Source organism: Chlamydotis macqueenii, chromosome 4 (assembly GCF_036417535.1).
Source record: "Chlamydotis macqueenii isolate bChlMac1 chromosome 4, bChlMac1.mat, whole genome shotgun sequence".
NCBI lineage: Eukaryota > Metazoa > Chordata > Aves > Otidiformes > Otididae > Chlamydotis > Chlamydotis macqueenii.
The window spans coordinates 78,767,553-78,787,044 of record NC_141559.1 but is presented as its reverse complement, the minus strand read 5'-3'; the positions used below and the strand labels follow the sequence as shown (position 1 = coordinate 78,787,044).

Here is a 19,492-nt window from a genome sequence, read left to right as displayed (position 1 = left end):
AAGCGCTGCAGCTAACAAATGTTGATTAAATAATCTGGTTAATTGAAAATAATATATTTACCTTAAGCAAAAAAGAAATCAAAGGCAGAAGGGTGAATTTGGCCTGAGTGTAGGGTCCTTCTAAGGGGAAAACTACAGCAGAAGTTAGTCTGACGATGATCTGTCCCGTTGTCCACGACATAGTTACTTTAAGAACCAAATTACCACCAAATCTGGTATAACAGCTCTTTATTTCAGTGTCTACACCACAAAGAGAGGGCTTGCATTTTGACATCAGAACCATGCAAAGCACCTGTACACTGAGAATGAGATATTGAACGAGTGTCTCTCTCCCGCTACATGTGGAAAATTCAGGCAGGAAGACTCAGTTCTCCTGTGCGTTCTGCTCTACTCCTCCACAAATCAACCAGCTGTGAGAGGTGATAATTAACCTTCATTCCAAATCAAATAATTTGCCACTGAACAGTATACCATGCTGCCCTAAGCTGCTGAAATATGCATCTGTAAACTTCATCAAGGACCCAGTTCTGCTCTCGGTTTACAAGGACAAAGTCCCAAACATCTCCAGCTTCAGGAACAGACTTTAATCCGAGGTACTGAATTAACGGAGAGCAGAATTTGGCTCAAAGGATGAACATCTCCTCCATACAGAGGCCCAGAAAAGGCCCTTCCTAATGCCTCAGGCAGAGGGATGTAGAGATCACCATAGGCTCAGAGAATTGTCATGTGCACAGAGGACAACTAGACATCCTGAACTATTAAAAAACAGTGGTATAGAAAAACAAAAGGCATAAAATACCGAACCAAAAAGGTTCCAAATAAGGCATCAGCAGGTCCCGACTGGATGCGCTCCTGTTACATGCATCACCCCCCCAGGTGGGTGGTTAGGAACAATGCATTAGGATTGTATTTCTGACCTCAATCGCTAAGCACTATGAGCAACCAGAAGGGTTCAAGTTCTGTTCGAGAAAAGAAAAGAAAACTCAAAACATAAACCAAGGAGTATTCTTTTTGGTAAGTACTTCTTAGAAAATAAAGTAAAAACGTTAAAGCAATTTGTTTAAATGATTCTTTAAAAAAAGACAACATTCTTGTAAAGTAAAAATATATATATATAGAAATAGAATATAATTTTCTTTTGTTTTTAAAAAAGACATTCAGTATCACATCAGCGGATTCTAATCAACTTCTCATCCGTCTTCTGCGATAACCGCTGCTCGTTAAGGCAAAACGTCAGGTTGGCACCATTACAACAGCTGAATCAAACTGGCCGAAGGCAAAGCAGAGCAGGCAGCGCGCTGGCATCAGCGAGGCTGCTTCTCCAGCATGCTGACCGAGCCGTCCTCCATGCCGAAGTACACCACCTGCGCCATGTTGATGAAGAGTCCCGTCTCCACCACACCTGCGGAACAAGAGTTCACGTGCCGGTTAATGCCAGAGCCACCCCATTGCTTGAATCCTCTGCTCTGTGCTAACGCCTCCAACAGAGGTTTGGAGAGAAGTGTCCAACCTGGGTGATGTTGCATCAGCCACACAGGGAGCCCCTGGGAAGTCTTCTCCATGTGGCCATCTCCAGAGGAAACTCTCTCCAGAAAGTAAGAAACAAGAGCTCCCCTAGACATTCACACCACCCCAGCCACCACCCGTTACACTAACACAATCGCAAGCATGGCATTTTCATCCATCTGAAGACCCACAGGAGCAAGAGGAACCTCGATGCAGCCACAGGCTTACTCACTTTGCCTTAAACACATCTAAAACCTATCCTGTTAGAGAACACCTGGGTAACACTCGTTCAAGTGTTAAGATTCAGCAGATCTGATGCTACCTCTGCAATCTGTAGCCTGTTTGCAAATGTGCTTTTGGTTGTATTTAATGATGGGGTGCTTCTAGCTTCACAGTGATCACTGAGCCACAGCCAGAGGCCTTTCTGGCGGAAAGAAATGGAGAACAAGGGCTACCACAAGCACAAGGTGGCCAGAGCCCTGTTATCACCACTGTATTTAGGCTTTAACAGTTCTGCTCATCCACTTCTTGGTAGAGAAGATGTTCTTCTCCCCTTAGCACATCCATTTCTGAGCAGCAAATGGTGCTGAGACCATCTCCACGCCAACATGATGGAATGCGTCCCATCATTTACCGTTCATCTCTCAACCAAAAGAGATGCAAGGAAGAAGTCCTGGCAGAGAGGCTGTTTTGTTTGCAAATAGCATAACTGGCCACTGTTTCTTGCCCAGATACAGCTCTAATGATATAGACATTTCTACAGCCATGGGCAGTAACCACATTAGGATACAGAGCGCTGCACCAGGGACAGCCCAGACCAGCAGCAGTCACCGGTTCATTTAGATCTGCTCCTGACAAAGATCCAAACGTGCCACCTACTGCTGGCTGCAAGCAAGTGCCAGGTCATTATTCAGACAGAAAAGACACTGGGACAAGCCAAGGCAGAGGTAGCAGTTTGCTCCTAAAGCAGGAAAAAAGAAAATGGGTGTATTTTCAGTAAATCACCCTTATAAGCAGCATTGAGGGAGGGAAAGCCACCAACTAGAAGTTACCGGTGACTGTTCACGCAGCCTACATGCATGAACTCTGCCTGCTCTTGCTTTAATCGTGGTGCCAGGACAATATATTGCTGCTTTGTGTGAACACTGAAGTCCAGAGAGTGCCACTGCCCCTGGGCAGACCTGGATTGTCCAGCAGCAGCTCTGGCCTGGGCAGCAGGTCTCATGCAAGGCAGAGGTCCTTGCTGGGAGGCTGTTTCCTTTCCAACCAGCGTGATCGGCCACTGCTTCGCTTTTGCACAGCAACAGCTAGGATATGCTGCTCCCTCACAGCAAGGAGAGCCCATAGGACTACACAATGGTAATGGGATGCAGAGCTGTAAGCAGCTTCTGGAAAATACTGTAACCCAGTGCAAACCCTCCCTCTAGAGCCCACTGGTGTTTCTATAAAAAGCCCCTCTCTCAATGGGAGCAAGGGGAGTAAGGAAGAGCACAGGATTGGTGCGCCTAATGGAAAAAGTGTCAGAAGTCACCTGGCATCACTCCAGGTTTTCACTGCCATAGAGAAATGCCACTTGGGTACAGTTGTGCTAATTCAGCTGATCTTGGAAGTAGAAAAAAATTTAGGGACCTGCAAGACAGCAGTGAACACACACATTTCCTCCTATCCACAGGAGAGCTCCCATGGTCAGTGTTACGTAGCACAGACCAGCTTTTGCTTTTTTTAAAATCACAGACAGTACCTGGTATCATTTTTATAGCGGTGTTCACTTCACTCCACTCATGCACCTTGTCAAACTTCCAGTCCAGGATGAAGTTCCCATTGTCCGTCACCACAGGGCCCTGGGAATGAAACACATTTGTCAGCACTGTGAGCTCCTTGTCTACCGAGCACAGCCAGGGACTGTCACAGCCTCTCACTGGGACCAGTCATCCCCGCTGGAACTGTTTAGAGAGAGTCATCATTCAAGTAAATCAGAGCAGTTCAAAATAAACCTGTAAGTAAAATCATCGCCCAAAGCAACTGCTTCTTCCTCATTCTCCTGCGCACTGACAATCATGCAGAAGCTGGAAACAACGATGCAATTTCATCACTGCAACAGGGGATACTTTTCACAGGAGTAAAGGTACATTTATGTCCTAAAAGGGCTATGAGAGGCAACTGAAGCCAAAATAAGACCTCTTCGCCCTAGTGGTAAGAGAGTGCTGCTGGATACCATGGGGAAGTTTTGGAGTTGAAGAACTGCTGGCCTTCAGCGTCCCAGATGTGGCCAGTACTCTCCCAAGCCCAACAGAAAGAGCAATTGGGTCCTCTTGACAGAGCAGCAACAGCAGGGGCTGAGGACAAGGTGTTTCAGAGCACTGAGCAGGGCGTGCAAGCGCACGTGCCAGGAGGGACCAGCACCCTCCAAGGACACAGCTTGTGCTGGAGCAGCACCCATGTGCATTCCCTGAGTGAGGCTGGTCTCAGCTTCACAGAGAATGACTGGCTTGCTCTTCTCAGGCACCCAAATACAGTCCCTAGATCCTCTTGGGATCAGGCACATTAAAAGCAAGTATTCAGCCTTCAGGAGTTAACTCCAGCCGCTACTGCAGACACCCCTTCTCTTCCCTTGCCACATGACATGGGCTGGCGAAGCCCCACTGCCCAGGTAGGACAATGGCAGCAGAGACAAAGCAGCTTCAGTTTTAGTTTAGTCTGGCTCTGTGTGGTATGAAGGAGCCTAGGACAGAGCACGAGCTGCCCACCCAACTCAAGACCTTCTTTGGCAGCACAGACTGCCCTCCAATCCCCAAACATCCCCACAGAGCAGCAGGGCAGACTCGGACTGCCAATCTCTCCTCTCCCTGCTCAGGGATGCTTGCTTTAAGCAACAGGAGCCAGAGAAGCTTTCCACAAGCAGCACTAACCCCTAAACACAGTTCATTAACCAGAGTATAATTAGGGGGAATTACACAAGAGGCCACTCACAGGAGTGAAAGCCCAGATTTTATTAGATGAAAGCCCAGACCTCAGGTCTTCACTTTGCCCACATTCAAGTGGCTCCTCTGGGGACGCGGGGCTGATCAGGGACACGTACCGCTTTGCTAACAGCCATGCGCAGCTCCGCAGCACCTCCAAAGTTTTTGGTCAAGGCTCTGGTGACGGGGACGTAAGCCATGGGGATGACTTCGATAGGAATTCCTTTCTTCCATTGCTCCCCAAGGCTCTTTGACTTTTTCCTGGGGACACAGTTTGAGGTGGGGTCAGCGTCAGATGTTGCATTGCTGCCACTGTTAATGTAATGCACTGATCACATTACCCCCTGCAAACCCCCCAGGCGTAAAGCACTGGAGGGCACAGCGATCACATGTGCACATGTGTAGGATGAAGCAGTTTAAGGTGCAATGCTCTATTCACTCATAAACCTTGTTTTGACATATTTTGGACAAGCAGGACATGAGTTGTTTTTTTCCATAGCCCTGAAGGTGTATGTGCAGAAGTGGAAATTTATTCCGTGCTGACAATCACTGAGCTCAAAGAGCAGAGCAGCCATTTCCCCAGGAAAGCTCTGCTGACTCCTAAGCCAGCCTGCTGAGTTGAAAATTAATAAAGAAGCTAAATTGAATCGCTGAAGCACTGGGAATCAGGCCCATTTCCTCCTATTCCTGCTCCCCTGACCCAGTGGAAGGATAATAATGGCTTAACAGAGGACCACCTGAATCCTCCCATGGGACAGAGAGGTATAATGAACAGTAATATTTTCACCTGTAATCAGCAATAACAATGAAGCATTTTGCATATCCTGCAACTATCTTCTCCTGTGTCAAGCAGCCACTGCAAGGGCGGAAAAAAAAAAAAATTTTAAAAAAAATCAGAAAACATCAGATTGTTCCTCAATGTGCCTTATGGCCCTGAAGTCCAGTCCCGTCCCGTCCATCATGTTCTTGCTGGTTTTGATGCTGCCATGGCCCCACGCCAGGGCTCCCTCCCCTGCCCCATCACTTTATCCTCCTTGTCCCTTGCACACGCTGCTGGTCAGGAGCCATCTCCCACTGCAGGTGCACACACAGTCCTGCACAGGATCCCATCAGCCTCTCCAGCCCACCCCAGAGACATCCACAGCCAGAAAAGGACGCTCAGAGGCAGCCACCACCACCAGCACCGTGCACAGACAGACAGACAGCAAGGCTCACCCGCCACCTTTGATAAGGTTGAGGTCAGAGTCCACCTCATCTGCTCCATCGATGGCAACGTCAAGCTGTAGGAAGAGGAGAAACTTGATGTGAAAACCTCTCTCATGCAGCATCCAGGTGCTGCTCTTGGCGCAGCTCAGGATGGTGTCAGGTCCCAAGCAGCAGCCAGAAATGTCCCTACAGCTGGGACCACCTTGACGCCAGCCTGACCAGAGATGAGCATCTGATCAGCCCCTGCTAAATCACAGGTATGTGAGAGCAGCAGAAAGGAAAAACAAACCCAACTGCTGGCCTGCAAGGAACATTGCTTTAGCTTCTAGTGTCATTTTAGGACCAGCAGGCAAGCAGGGGGCTCCCAGGGAAAAATCTCGGTGACAGTTCAGCAACACAATATCCCTGTCTCGGGACAGCAAGCCCAGCCTGGAAGAGATGCCAAACACCTGGAGGCAACACAACTCAGCAGCCTACTTGCCATCTAAAGGGACAAGCACTGAGACTTGGGGAAAAAAAATCAGCTAAGCTAGTTCTCACTCATGTTCTGCAGTGTCGCTGCCTAAACTCTTGTCCTGAGGGGAGGACAAATGAGCCTGGTGCTTTAGGAAGGACCAGGTTAGAGGAAGGTCAGGTGAGGTCTCACCTCTGCAGTCCCGCTTACCTCTGGATGTCGGTCCAAGTCACTTAGCGTTAAGCCGTTCTGCAGGATCAGCTGACGGGCCTGTGCACCAAGAAGACAGCAAACACCATTTACCGGTGGCAGGAAAGGAAAACAGACTCATGGTGTCATTCCCCCAGCTGCAGCAAGGATGGTGTCTCCCTGGGAGAGCTACGCTGCTCCACCCCAAGTTAGTGGAGAGGCTGCAGCGGGAACACATGGCAAGGAGAAAACGATGCTTCCAGACCAGATTATTTCAATCAAAAGAAAACCCTGCTGCTGATTTGAACTAAAATGCTCAGGTGGTGCAACAGGGCTCCTGGGTCCAGGTCTCTCTGTACTAAACAGCAGGAGGCCCCAGCAGTGTGCTGGGAATCACTTTTATCTAAGCATCAGAGCAGATACAGGATTTTTGAGTCCTGTGTTGTTTCAGCTTAGGCATCATTCTCCCATCCAGCCCCTCTGATTTCCTGCAGCTGAAAAAATGAGAGCAAGAAAATGAAGTATTTACACCATAGCAATACAAGACTAACAATGAAAACAGTTCTCATATTGGAAATAAACAAAATAAAAACAAAAAAGAAAAGCACAACTCGTGGAAAAAGTGTGGGAAGCCTCCTGAAACAGCTGTTTGGTGGCTCTGATCTACTTCTGCTGAAGTGGCCATGTATTTCCCTCTAGTGGCAAGACAACAGAGAGCACCCAGAGTTACCCTCCACTCAGTCCATCAGTTTAAACTGTTCAAGCTTAGAGAACCTTGATTTGGTTGAATTTTCTGTGTTAGAAATCATCACCTGAGTGAGACCCTCCTTGCATGGACTCTGCTCGAGTCAGAACATCGTACCATGCTGCAGCTAGACCAAGAAACCCCAGTGTGATAGCCTGGATCAACTGATTGTTCAGAATTTTACACACTAACAGTAAAAAAAAGCGCATCAGTGACATGTACTGGCATCCCAGAAACAGTAAGAAGAGTTAGCCGGTGGTCCTCCTGGCAATGAGGCATGGTTTGAATGGTTTATCGTGGCATTTCGTAGCATGCAGTTTTAACACCCATGGGCTGTGGGCTCTTGATCTGTGTGCTAGGATTGCCCTAAGGGCTCACAAAATAAAAAGAACAAAAATCAGTGGTTGTCCACGTAAAGCGGTTTCAGGGATCTGGGAACAGAAAGCATTGAAAAACACTGTGCTGCACATGCAGATCAGATCCTGAAGAGGCTTAGAGTCAGCAGCGTGGAAATGAAGTGGCTCTCCTCAGGCTCTCTGCTTGCAAGGTGGTGGGAGCAGACTGGCAGGACTCAAAAGCAGAGCTCCCACAACCAGGGGAAAAGTGGCAGTAATGGCGCAGCACTTGGCAAGAACAGTCTCACTCTGTGCTCTCGGCACACGTCCAGGTGAAAAGAAGAAACACCGCAAAAGCCAAGGGACAGATACTTACCCCGGCTTTAGCTTTACTGGTGGTGATGGGATAACCCAACCTGACAACAGGGAAGGGAGGAGAATAAAAGCCCCATAACAACCAATTCTTCCTTGCCAGTGACCTCAGGCAGCCATTTACACCTGTACGTAGTGAAAACAAGATGCTGTTTTGCTGACCTGGGAGTGCTTCACTCGGAACTGGTTGAGGTCTAAAAGACTGCAGGAGATAGGATGCAGCTCCATAGCTGGAGGATTTTGGTTCCTGAAGGTGTATGATCTATCTCTTCCCTTTAACAGCAACCTTTTTGTTTTATGAAACTCTTTGTTTTAAGAAACTCTGTAGTGTTACATGAACTATCCCAACGTTTCAAGGCAGGACAAGCTCCAGCCCACGTTCACTACAGGAGCTTCATCAATATTTTCTGTAAGACCTACTGCCTGAACTCAGAGCATTTTTCCTGGGTTCAAATGGGACGTGGTATCTCAGGATGGGGATCATTTTAGACAGATCAAAGACAGACTCTGGCTACAGTGAATATATGCAACACAAGTACTGATATAGGTTAGAAAAGAAAAAAAATCTAGTTTTGCTTTCTGCCGTTTGCAGCAGTTTGTATTATATCCCAGCTGGCCACTGGTTGTCTGCAACAGCTGAGAAAAGAGAGCGCCCCATCGCCCCACACTCACGGAACATCTGCAGCGTAGGAGGATGTTATGTTTTCATGAGATTTTACAATAATTCAGGTTGGTCTCTATCCAACCTCCAGCTCAAAGCAGGGTCAGCTACCAGGCTGCTCAGGGCTTTACCCACTCATGTCCTGAAAACCTCAAAGGACAGACTCCGCACAGCCTGCCTCACTGCTTGATTGCCCTCACAGTGAAAAAGTTGTGACAAAAGTACAATCTCAAGGTCCACACGAGGATCGTGAGAAGGATTTATGCCCAATTTCTAGATGGAGCATTGCCACTCAGCCTCGAAAACCCCATCACGTCACCTCTCCCTGCCCAAAGTGGACAAGGTAACAGCTGCTCCTCTGCAGCATGTTCCCACCTCAAGGAATAGAGGCAGAGAGACCAAAGCCAGTTGCCTGAAGGTATGGAAGCAGCTCAGAAGCTTCTCCAGCAGCTCTACGTTTCACCACCAAGCCACGTTCTCCCTCTCCCTGCAAACCTGTCAACAGCTAGCTTGGTATGAACCAATCCCTGCAAAAGCTGCGCAGGAAAGGAAAGATTAAGCTCATTTCTCTTCTGCAATTTCTTATAAAAGCCAGTTGATGCATTTCAAGTTCCTCCTGAGAACACATGAGCTCACTATTATTGCTTGCAGCGTCATTTTTGCAGCTTTCAGGGCTTGACACAGAATCAAAGGAGACTAAGCGTCTCCAATGAGTTTTGCTTGATGAGTCTGGTTTACCACTAAACAGCACTTTTCTGCAAGCAAGATCCAGATCAAGCCGTGCACCAACACTGACATAAACCAGCGTTACCGCACTGGTTCAAAACACGCCTCCTTCCACCACAGCACCCCTGCAGCTGAGGTCAGGGTAACACAGCACCATCATCACCAGATTTACGAGGTCCAGCTGCAGGCTGCATCACGGCTGCTTTCACCAGTGCTTTTGGTTAAGTTACACGGCGGTAAGCCAGTCCGGAGAGCGGCGTGGTCGCGTCCCACAGCCAGAGGGAAGATCCCCTGTTGTGAGTGTTTCGACTGGCAGAAAGCAAAGGAGGAAAGCGCTTACCTGAAAAGATGTAGGGATGCAGACAATCGTCAGGTTCTCCTGTTTAACCCGCTCAGCTGCAGGAAAAAAAAAGCAGAAGCCTCAGTTTGTTCATTGCAGAAAGGAAAAAACACACCAACTTTCACTTTAAGAAATCTCAGTTCGGAACAGCCCCTTTGAATCACTGCAATTACTTGCTTGGCTTGCAAATAACTCAGTCACGCTCAAAATGCAAACAGGTGCCACCCTGCACAGGCTAAGGCTCAGTCTCTACGGTCTGAAATGTTTAAACACCCAGCCTGGCTCAGCCCAAGACACCATGAGCCATTAACCTTTGTGTCTCCAGGAGCCTTGTCAGCAAATCGTCACCTGGGAAATGAGCCCCACTCCCCTCTCTCACTCCATTAGACAGGTTTTGCTGTGCTCCTTGTAAACAGGGAGCTCCAGCAGCTGTCTGAAAGGTTTTCTGGCTTGTTGCCTTGGGGACATCACATTCATTTATTACAGAACATTTAAATATATGGCAGGGAAAGGACTAATAAAATACAGTATTCCATTAAATGGAAGGAAATATTTCCTCCCTCAGGTTAACCTCAAATGACTAAAATCTATTACCAAGATATCATTATGGACAAAACGTTATTTTAGTAATTACAATACTTAGGCATGAGCCAACGGCCCGAGAGTCAGCAACAGCTCTCGCACCGCGGCAAGCACGCAGGCTACGTGCTTCAAGGTAACACTGCTGCTGGGAGGACTGAAGATGCCATACGTGAGGCTATATGCTGTTTCAACCCACATCCCAGTGCTAATGGACAGGAAAAGTCAGACTTGGCAGCCTGGAACAGGCAACGCACTTTAAATACTATACCCACTTATTTAGAGACTGATTCTGTGTTAAGAGTCAGGAGTGGCTGCAATACTGAGCCAAACCCAGAAAGCTGAACCGCAGCTCCCAGACCAACTCCCAGACAAATCAGGGTATTGCACAGACGGCATGGGGCGAGGTGGGTGCTGAGGGGCAGGCACAGCACCATCTCTGCTGTTTCCCTGCGAAGCAAAGCACTGCGCTGTGCTCAGACCTCAGCCCCGCTCGCCCATGAGATGCTGGGGACAGCTGTGCCCAAGGGAGCTGGGGGTCACAAGGGGACTTCCCAGCCTTGCAGAGGCACCAGGGTGGGACCCACTGAGCTCTGCTTCCAAACCAGAGTCCCTCTCTGTGTCCGAACAAGCCCCCCATGAACAACAGGGCTGATGCTGTATCCAGACCCGTCACACACGGCTGCTCTGTTTTGCGTCTCAGGACAGCAAAGCAGGACCAGGTACAGCACCTCCACAAGCAGATCTGCCCTAGGGCTGAAAGTGCCCTGGGAGGGAAACTTTAAACCTCCTCTGCAACCTCTGTAATGAGGCGTGAGGATAATTACCCTCACATTCAGTTTGCAAAAATGCATTTGCCTCACTTGAATATTTTGCTACAATTTTCTGAATCACACCTTGAGCAAACTTGCACCTGAGGCAAGCAGATGAACCTAGCTGTGGGGTATATAAAAAATAATGCAGCAGGATTTCACATTCCTCATTTTCATTACACCTCAGCAGGGCGCTCAACGTGAATAATGTGGATGTGAGCAAGCAGCCTCAGCCACATACAGATGGGTTAACGGTTAACGGAAGCAGAGCAGCTGCATGGCCCAAAGCCAGGAAGCAAGTTAGGACAGGGCAGAGCTGGAACGAAAAAGGGGTTTAGCTCCAGTTTGTGGTGGCTGCCAGTAAAGCGCTGTCCCTGGCTGTATGGGGAGAACAGGTGGCAAATCATTACCTCCTCAGGACTCTCTACCCAATAAATTTGGAGCACAACACCAAGTTTTAATCTCCAGCTTCCAGGAGGACACAGCAGTCGGTGACCAGACCCAACACATCAGCTCTAAATCAGCACGGAGACAATTCAGTGTGTTTTTCAAATAGCTGGGGCAGCCAGACAATGGGACTTTCTGCAGTGGGAAGGACACCAAGGGGAGCATCCTACCTAATCGATGCACGGCATGGACAATCGTAGAACCGCTTCCGATCCCAAGAACTTGATTGTTCTGCAAATCAAAGAGAGACAGAGGAGAGCTGTTACTGGGGGCTCTGCACAGGGGCTCTTCAGCTTTTCCCAGCAGACTCGACATTACGAACACATGCAAGAGGAGCCCTGCCCAGAGATGCACACCAACACACAACGTCCTAGCACACTGCAGGCAAGGAAGGGAACACACTGTGCCAGCGAGGGCACGGCCACTGTCTGCGGCTTAGAGATTTTAAGCAATTTGCCTTCTCATTAAAGGACATGTGCTTGCTAAATACCACCACGGTCTGAATCTCGGGGTGCTCAACGCACACCCACTGCTGGTTGCTGGCACTCCATGCACCCTCTCCTGCCGGAAAGCTGGGAGTTTCAGACAATACCACAGAGGAAGAAGCTGAAACAACCTCAAGATAACATCTCCCAAGGAAGCCGCACAGTAAAAGCATGGGTTTGCTGCCAACAGTATTGTTAGTAAACAGCATGGATGCACCAGCGGCCAAAGCAAAGAGCACAGCAGCCATTCCTAGAGTAGAACAAAAACCGCTCTCCAAAACAGAGTATATAACTGTCTGTACGAGAGTCCAGCAACACCCTTGAAAGAGGTGAGCCTGGCAGCGTGCGCTGGAGAGGATCACGTTTTAACCACAGCTCAGCCCTGGCCTTCCTCTGCTTACGGTCTGGTTTAAGAAGGCTCGCTGCCGTCTCATCCATAACACAGACGCCCTTGTAAAAGCTGCTGCGGGCTGAGGGCGGATGGGTGCAATTCTGTTACCCTGCAAGAGGATGCTCTGCGATGTAAATCTCTGTTTATTATCAGCTCAGTCTCCCACCAAGAGCTCTACCTGAAGCCTCTTGCACACTTCCAGTTTTCAATGTACGACTTCTTTGGATGAGATCCAAAGCTTAAATTGACTTAAGAGGCCCCGTATCACCAGAGAGACTTCAGATGAGAAAGACTTCAAGTCAGCCAGAGATGTGGGACAGAGCTGTTGTGCGTTATCTCTTGGACATGAGACAAGTCTGGGGCTCTTTTCCATGTACAGCAACTACAGAGTTCAGCAGCTATGGAAAAAGCCACACCTGCAGCATTTCAACCAGCTGAAATCTTACTGGCACGCAAGCTTGCCTGGAAAGGTGGAGCTCAAGGCAGGTCACACACCCCTAGGATTAATGATCTCCTGCTTCTGCAGGTTAAAAGCTTAAAAAAACCCAAAAGTTCTACAAAACCCAGCACACAACCAGAGACTCGGCTTATATTCCAGCCCTCACTGATCACCGTGACTGTGCAAAACATGGGAAAAGCTACAGATTGCAGCTGCACGCCTGCAACGTTGCCAGAAGAAACCCAAGAGCTCCCAAGGTTTCTCAGTTTCACCTGCCTGGCAGGCGGAGCCGAGGAAGGGGCAAGCAAAGCTGTGTGGGGGCTGGCAGGACACGGGCAGTACCGGCGTTCCCAAGAGACTTGTTTCCACCTGGGAAGAGGCAGTTTCTTCTCTTTGCCCTCATTTCTACAGGGTGGGACAGCTTCTTGGAGCAGCTGGAGACCCTAAAGGGATGGGGAAAGCCTCAGCATCAGCCACTCCACTGTAATGAAATAAGAGCTCACAAGGGTCCCAGCCCATCGCTGGCGATAAACTTGAAGGTGTTTATCAGTGACAAAGGGTGAAGCACGCTCGGTTAGGCAGCTGCAAGACCCTGGGCTAAGTGGGTTTCGGCAAAAACAGTTTAAGCCAGTCTAAACTGGTGCTGTCACAACCCCTGCTTTACTGCAGCTCTCACCTCTCCCTCCTCAGCTCCAAAACCAGCCAGACGAGGGGCAAAACCAGGCAAAAAACAATCCACTTTTACAAACAGGGGCAGCGCAAATGGTGAGAAGCAGAGCACAAGGTCAGTGTGCAACGTGTCCAGCTGACAGCACTGAGGAGTAACACCTCATGCAAAAAAAAAAGGTTGTTTACTAAAACCCCAGAAAATAAAACCAAGGCACTGAGCCTCCGCACAGCTGAGGACCGACGTATGGACTCCACCAGTGGAGCCAGCAGTGACCAGAGCCAGAGCGTTGTCCCTGCTGACCCAGGGTGTCAAGAGATGCTGCCCGAAGGTGGAGATGCCGACAAGGCAGCGCACATCGAGCGGCTGTCGGCAGCACCACATGGGCTGGCCGGTCCGACATAAGTTTCCAAGATTTACATGGGCGAAGAACAGGAGATAAGTACAGTGCAAAGCCCAAAGTTTCCTCTCACGAATCCTCAGCCCTCTGTGGCAGTAGGGCCTACAGCTCTCACCCAACTTTTCGTTTCTAACGGAGAGGCTAACAGGACCTGCCTGCAGAGGTGTTGTATAAACACAAAGCCAGCTCTCCCCAAGCAGCTTATGGCTCTAAAGCCCCGAGCCACGTGCCAGCCCCGCTCCTCCGAGCCGTCACAGCACCACAGCCCCACGGTTCCTGAGGCTGGTCATCTCAGTGTCCGCTCCAGTCCTGGGGAACTCTGCTCCTACAGCCACCTGGGGACAAGCGCTGTGGGTAAACACACCAATCTGGCTTTAATTAAAAAAAAAAAAAAAAAGATAAAAAAGTTCTCTTCTTCTAATCCCCCCAGCCACCCCCAGGTTTTATATATATCACGCACTGGGGGCTCGGTACCCGTACTAGATCAGGCCCCCAGAGCCACGGATTTACGGTTAAGCAAGAGAGATGTGTCCAGCGTAACCGAACCTTGAAGTTGGTGGCATCTCCCACACATCCCTGCCACACAAGGAAGGGAGTCTGCAGCTTTGCTTTCAGAGATTACGTTGCTCCCTCTGTTAACAGCGATAAACTCCAAGGGCCAGACACAAAACTGTCTGTAACAAACAGCAGCTGCACCCTGACAGTGCAAACTGAAGGGGAGATAGGTTTTCTCCCATCAGATAGGCTTTCTCCCATTTTTAGCTGAGACCATCCAGCTCCTTGGCGGCGACTCTAGTCTGCTTCCTCACCATCGCCCCAAGCCAACTTGCCCGGCAAGCATTGCAATATTACGCGGGACGCTGCCTGTTTCACTTAATCAGCCTCGCTAGCTGGGCCCTGAACTTTAATCAGCTGGGACACGGCCAGAAACATCATCCTAAGTGATGATGCAAAACAGCACAAAGGCCAGCTATTTCACAAGGAAAACTCCAAAAGTCACGTTTTAGTCCAAATCAAAGGCGCACCCAGCTGACGAGAACCCACAGCAGTGGTCATGCCTCAGCTCCACACCTTGTGACACAAAGTCCTTCCTCCTGCAACCCCTCAGTGTGCAGCTTCGGGGTAAGAAAGGGGGTTTTAATGCAACTGCCAGTCTATCCCCCAGGCTCCCCGACCCCAAGGGCAGCTTTTGAACCCGTTGGCCTGGCAGAGGGGTAGGTCTCAGTGTGTGGCCATGCTCTCTGCCGGCAGGTACAGACTGCTCAGAGGAAGGAGAGGCTGCAAAACAAGTGAAACATTTATGGGGCACCAGGGAAGCCATCAGCAACTGAACCCCAAGAGGCCAAGCCAGCAGAGGGGAGCGGGAAGGATAAGGGAATTTCTTCTCCCCCGACTGCTAACGTCTCCCTCCTTGGCAGGGACTGTAGGCCCGCTCCTTTCATCATCACTATTGCAAAAGGGCTTGCACAGCAAACATTGCGATAAACCACTGCGTGACTTTAACCGTTGCTCTTCCAAGCACTCACGATGAGGCTGTGCCAAACCTCAAGCAGCTCCGGTCCTATCTGACCTTCAAGGGGTTTATCACTTCGCTGTGTCGCCCTCCCTGCAGAGGACAGGACACCAGTCCCTGGTTAGCGGCTGTTGCTCCTTGCTTGGGTGCTCAGAAACAGGGTGCAGCAGCGGAGCACCCCAGACTTGGAGAAAGGAGCAGGACACAGTGTTAGCCTGAACTCCCATGGCAGCCTAGCTCACAGGAGGGTGCACAGGGAGAGTTTAGAGCTTCAAGACGTTACCCCAAATTTGGGGTACTGAGTCGGGCAAGGCACAAAGCCGCTGCCTGGGAGGTGTGCGCTGGTCGAGCGCAGAGACCCGAGGGGAAAAGTAGTTTTCTCTTTTCTCTCCAGGCTAAAGGAGCGCAGCGCAAAGCCGAGGAGGAAGAGGCTTGGCGGGGTTCGTCCCCGCACCCGAGGGTCCCTCCTTGCACTCCGGGACCATCCGTGCGTTGAGGGGAGCAAGGGGTCTGTGCACGCCACAACCCATCCATGCACTGGAAGGGTCTGTGCACCCCATGGTCACTCTGTGCACTGGGGGTCCCTGCACCTCAGAGCTGCTCTGTGCACCCCGAGGTCTGTCCCTGCACCCCTTGGCCACTCCGTATGTTGGGGGTTCCCTGTACCCCGGGGCCACTCTGTGCACATCGGGGTCCCTGCACCCCATGGTCACTGTGTGGACTGGGGGGGGGGGGGTCCCTGCACCCCGGAGCTGCTGTGTGCACCCCGGAATCCGTCCCCGCACCCCGTGGCCGCTCCGGGCACGGTGGGGGTCGGTGCCCCCCGCTCCCCTCGAGCAGAGCCGGGGTCCGGGCGGTCTCACCTGGACGTGCCTGTCCACCGCCGCGCAGGCTGCCAGCCTCTTGGCCTCCTCTGCCATGGTGCCGCCGAGCCGCCCGCGGGCCAAGCCGCGCCTCCCCGCCGCCGGCCCCGCTCGGACCCTCCCCGGCGGCCGGGCGGCCCGGGCCGTGCTGCGGAGCGGGCCCAGCCGGCCGGGGAGCCGCATGCCGCCGCGGCCCGCCCCCGGGGGGCTCTCCCGGAGGGGCTGCAGGCCTGGGCCGAGCCGGCTCCCTGCCTCCTCCTCCTCCTCCTCCTCCTCCTCCTGCGGGAGGCTGGGACTTGTAGTGCTGCGAGCCGCGAACTACAGCTCCCACAGTGCACAGACGGGCCCGGCACGGCATGGCACGGCACGGCTCGGGGCGCCCGCCGAGTCCATCCCGAAGGAAGTTGTTTTATCGATGTATATGCATACGTACAGACATGTTGGGTTTGCCCGGGATGGGGGGAGAGGGGGGTAGCGATAGGACAAAGGGTAATGGTTTTAAAATAGAAGGAAGCGGATTCAGAGTGGAGATAAGGAAGAATTTTTTTACACTGAGGGTGGTGGAACACAGGTTGCCCAGAGAGGCGGTGGATTCCCCATCCCAGGAAACATTCAAGGGCAGGTTGGACGGGGCTCTGAGCAACCTGATCTGGTTGGAGATGTCCCTGCTTCTCACAGGGGGGTTGGACTGGATGGGCTTTAAAGGTCCCTTCCCACCCAAACCATTCTAGGATTCTAAGGAAGAGCCTTTCTTAGACTTTTACTCAAACTTCATAGCACAGTCTTGCTTGAAAGTTTTTCTGTATTGTGGGAGGTTACAGACTAGCGACCAGCCCTAGCTGGAGGGATGCCTTGTTGACCTCACAAGTAGGAACACCGACACAACAACGGACGCTGGCCTTCTGAGCGCGTTACCAACCAGCACCCATTCGTCCTTATCCCACCCTGCTAGAGGGTCAGGACGAAACCTGAGGGAGGTTTTCCATCAGTGAGCACAGAGCCTTTTTTTTTTTTTTGACTTTTTTTTTTTTCACTCTATCCTGGGTTAGCATCAGCTGAAACCATTTCTGAAAAACACTAGAGAGGCAGACCAACCTTCAAGTACCTCTGCACCAGCATTTTCGGTCCTGGGAGCCACGTTAAGACCGTGCACAGGCATCTCAGTTTCTCTCCAGGCTGCAATCCCACCAAGATGGATGAGAACTGCAGGTATTTACCCCTTACTGCTCCCTCCATGATCGGACCACAATGGGTAGAGAATAATTTATTATTATTATTATTATTTACACAACAGGAAAGCTGCTGTTTGCTTTTTTTTTTTTCATTCTGTGCATGACTGACTTGTTTGGTTGCCAACCTCTGTGATTCTGCTGTGATTTTTGAAAGCTAGAAATGTTTCCTTTTGTTTTCCCTGGGTCGGCACACCAGTCTTTGAACAATGAGGTGCTATTTCAAAAAAAGGCGCTATTATCATTACCCAGGCTTAGGTAAGGCCTTACCTTTCTGTCCACAGCAGGTGACTTGCTGTTCAGAGCAGCACGTGATGGTTACACGGTCGTTCCATGCTTTCTGCTAGCTGGCAACGATCTTTCCTGCAAGTTACACATTGTAAAGTGTAAATACACACATCTAGTGGGATATATATTTCAGAAATAATCAGACCTAAGTACTGTCTCCTTCCACAACGCATTAATGTTAAAAATGAAGGAGCAACGGACTGGGTTTGGGGTTACACCTTTCTGTATCCTAAATGTTTGACTGTTGCCTGAAATGAAAAACGGTCGTGGGGCTTTTACACTGATTCAGGAAGCTCATCCTTACATGTGAGCATCTCTCAAATTCCACCGGAATGCGGAGTGTTAGTCCAGAAATTAACTATGGGGTGATAAACTCGTTTGTATCTTCACAGCAATGGCTGATGGCTTTGGCTTGAAACGCTTCTTGCAGCGCAATTGCCTGGAGGAATGCAAACATTTCCACTTATAGATAATGGGGCTCTCTGCTAGCAATTTATCTGAATCTGCTAGTGAGTTATAGTTTCAGTGAACGCCAGAAAATTGTGTATTTATGGAATGCTGGGCCCTGCCTATGCACAAAAAGAAAGCGCTGGGCATTTCAGAAGTGGATTTTCTTTTAAGTTTCAGCGACAACCAGCTCTGTTTGCTAACAGCTCAAAGTCCTTTTGCACAAGCCTGTGTTTGCCCCGTGTCAAAGCCTCTCTGGGAACCAGCTCTCATCCTCTGCTTCAGTGCAGAGGGAGGTGTTTGAACCTGCTTTGTTTGAACAGATATTTTGCCTGTCGAACAGGGTGGTAACGGCGAGGTGTAAACCCTAGCGAAGTGCCACGCTGATGAGCGGAGTAGCTTGGGCCAGCTCAGGCTGCTAAGGGTGGCTGCACAATTCTGGGTGCTGAATTCTGCATCTGAGGCTGAAATTACATGTTAGGAAATTACACGGTAGCTGAGATAACAGCTTGCTGTTGACAAAAAGGGAAGATTCTGCTTTTTACTCCCTTCACTCACCATCCACTCTCAACCTGGGTACAGAGTTTATGCTGGCTTTGGCATTCCTGTGACTCTGTGCTGATTCACCGTGCCATGCAGGCCAAAAAAAAATAAAAAAAAAAAGGCAGTTTCTTCTTGCCAGGTGAGTGAGGTTGGAACTGGCTCTGCCAAACTTAACATGTAACATCTCTTTGAAGGGGAGTTTTATAACTGGCTTAAGCTGCTCTGGTCTAAGACCCCCAAAAGGAGCATTCCCACTCTTAGGGTCAATCACTTGCCAAGTTTTCCCGCTACTTCCATGTGCTGGCAGAGAGCTGTTTTTTTCTGAAAAGTAAAGCAACCAACAAAATAACATACATTTTCCTTGGCCTTTCCTGAGGAAGGCAGCAAGATCAATCAGTTGGGAGTGGGAAGGCTGGAGGACCATCTTCCATGGCATACTTAGCTTAAACATGTGGAAACATGCATGCCAACCTGAGTGAGATCCTAGCGAAGGCACAGCAGCCTCTGTGTGTCAGATGTGTTTATCCAATTAACTGTATTTATCTCATTAGATAAGGCATGAAACAGCTAAAAAGAACAAGACCTATGAAGGTAAAACTTCACCAACACACTGGAGAAACCAAGTGTAAGATTGAGCATTTCTAACTCATCGTTCCAGATAAACGCTCTTTCTGGTTGGCAGTGGCTCTCCAAGACTGTCATGTCCCAGCAATCACATTCTTGCTACCTAATTTTTTATCCTGCCAACTCCAGTACAGTGACATTTCCTCTGAATAACACCTACTTCACTGCTCGTCTCTGGTTTGATCTGCATCTGTTGGATGAAGAATTGCTTGGGTTTATTCCGCTTGTGAAAAGACATCAGCCGACTGTGAGTGGCCCTTGGTACAGGGCA

The 19,492-nt window shown here is 49.9% G+C and overlaps 1 protein-coding gene across 1 annotated transcript; it reads right to left on the bottom strand.

Moving 5' to 3' along the window:
* Positions 1-211: 211 nt before the first annotated feature.
* On the bottom strand, positions 212-16,327 carry RPIA (ribose 5-phosphate isomerase A). Its single transcript, XM_086747218.1, has 9 exons — positions 16,091-16,327; positions 11,503-11,563; positions 9,495-9,550; positions 6,337-6,396; positions 5,682-5,746; positions 5,254-5,322; positions 4,586-4,727; positions 3,248-3,347; positions 212-1,402 (listed from the first exon to the last, which is right to left on the bottom strand). The coding sequence occupies exons 1-9, from the start codon at positions 16,271-16,273 to the stop codon at positions 1,305-1,307; spliced, it is 834 nt and encodes a 277-aa protein (XP_086603344.1). The 5' UTR covers positions 16,274-16,327; the 3' UTR covers positions 212-1,304.
* Between the last annotated feature and the right edge of the window lie 3,165 nt (positions 16,328-19,492).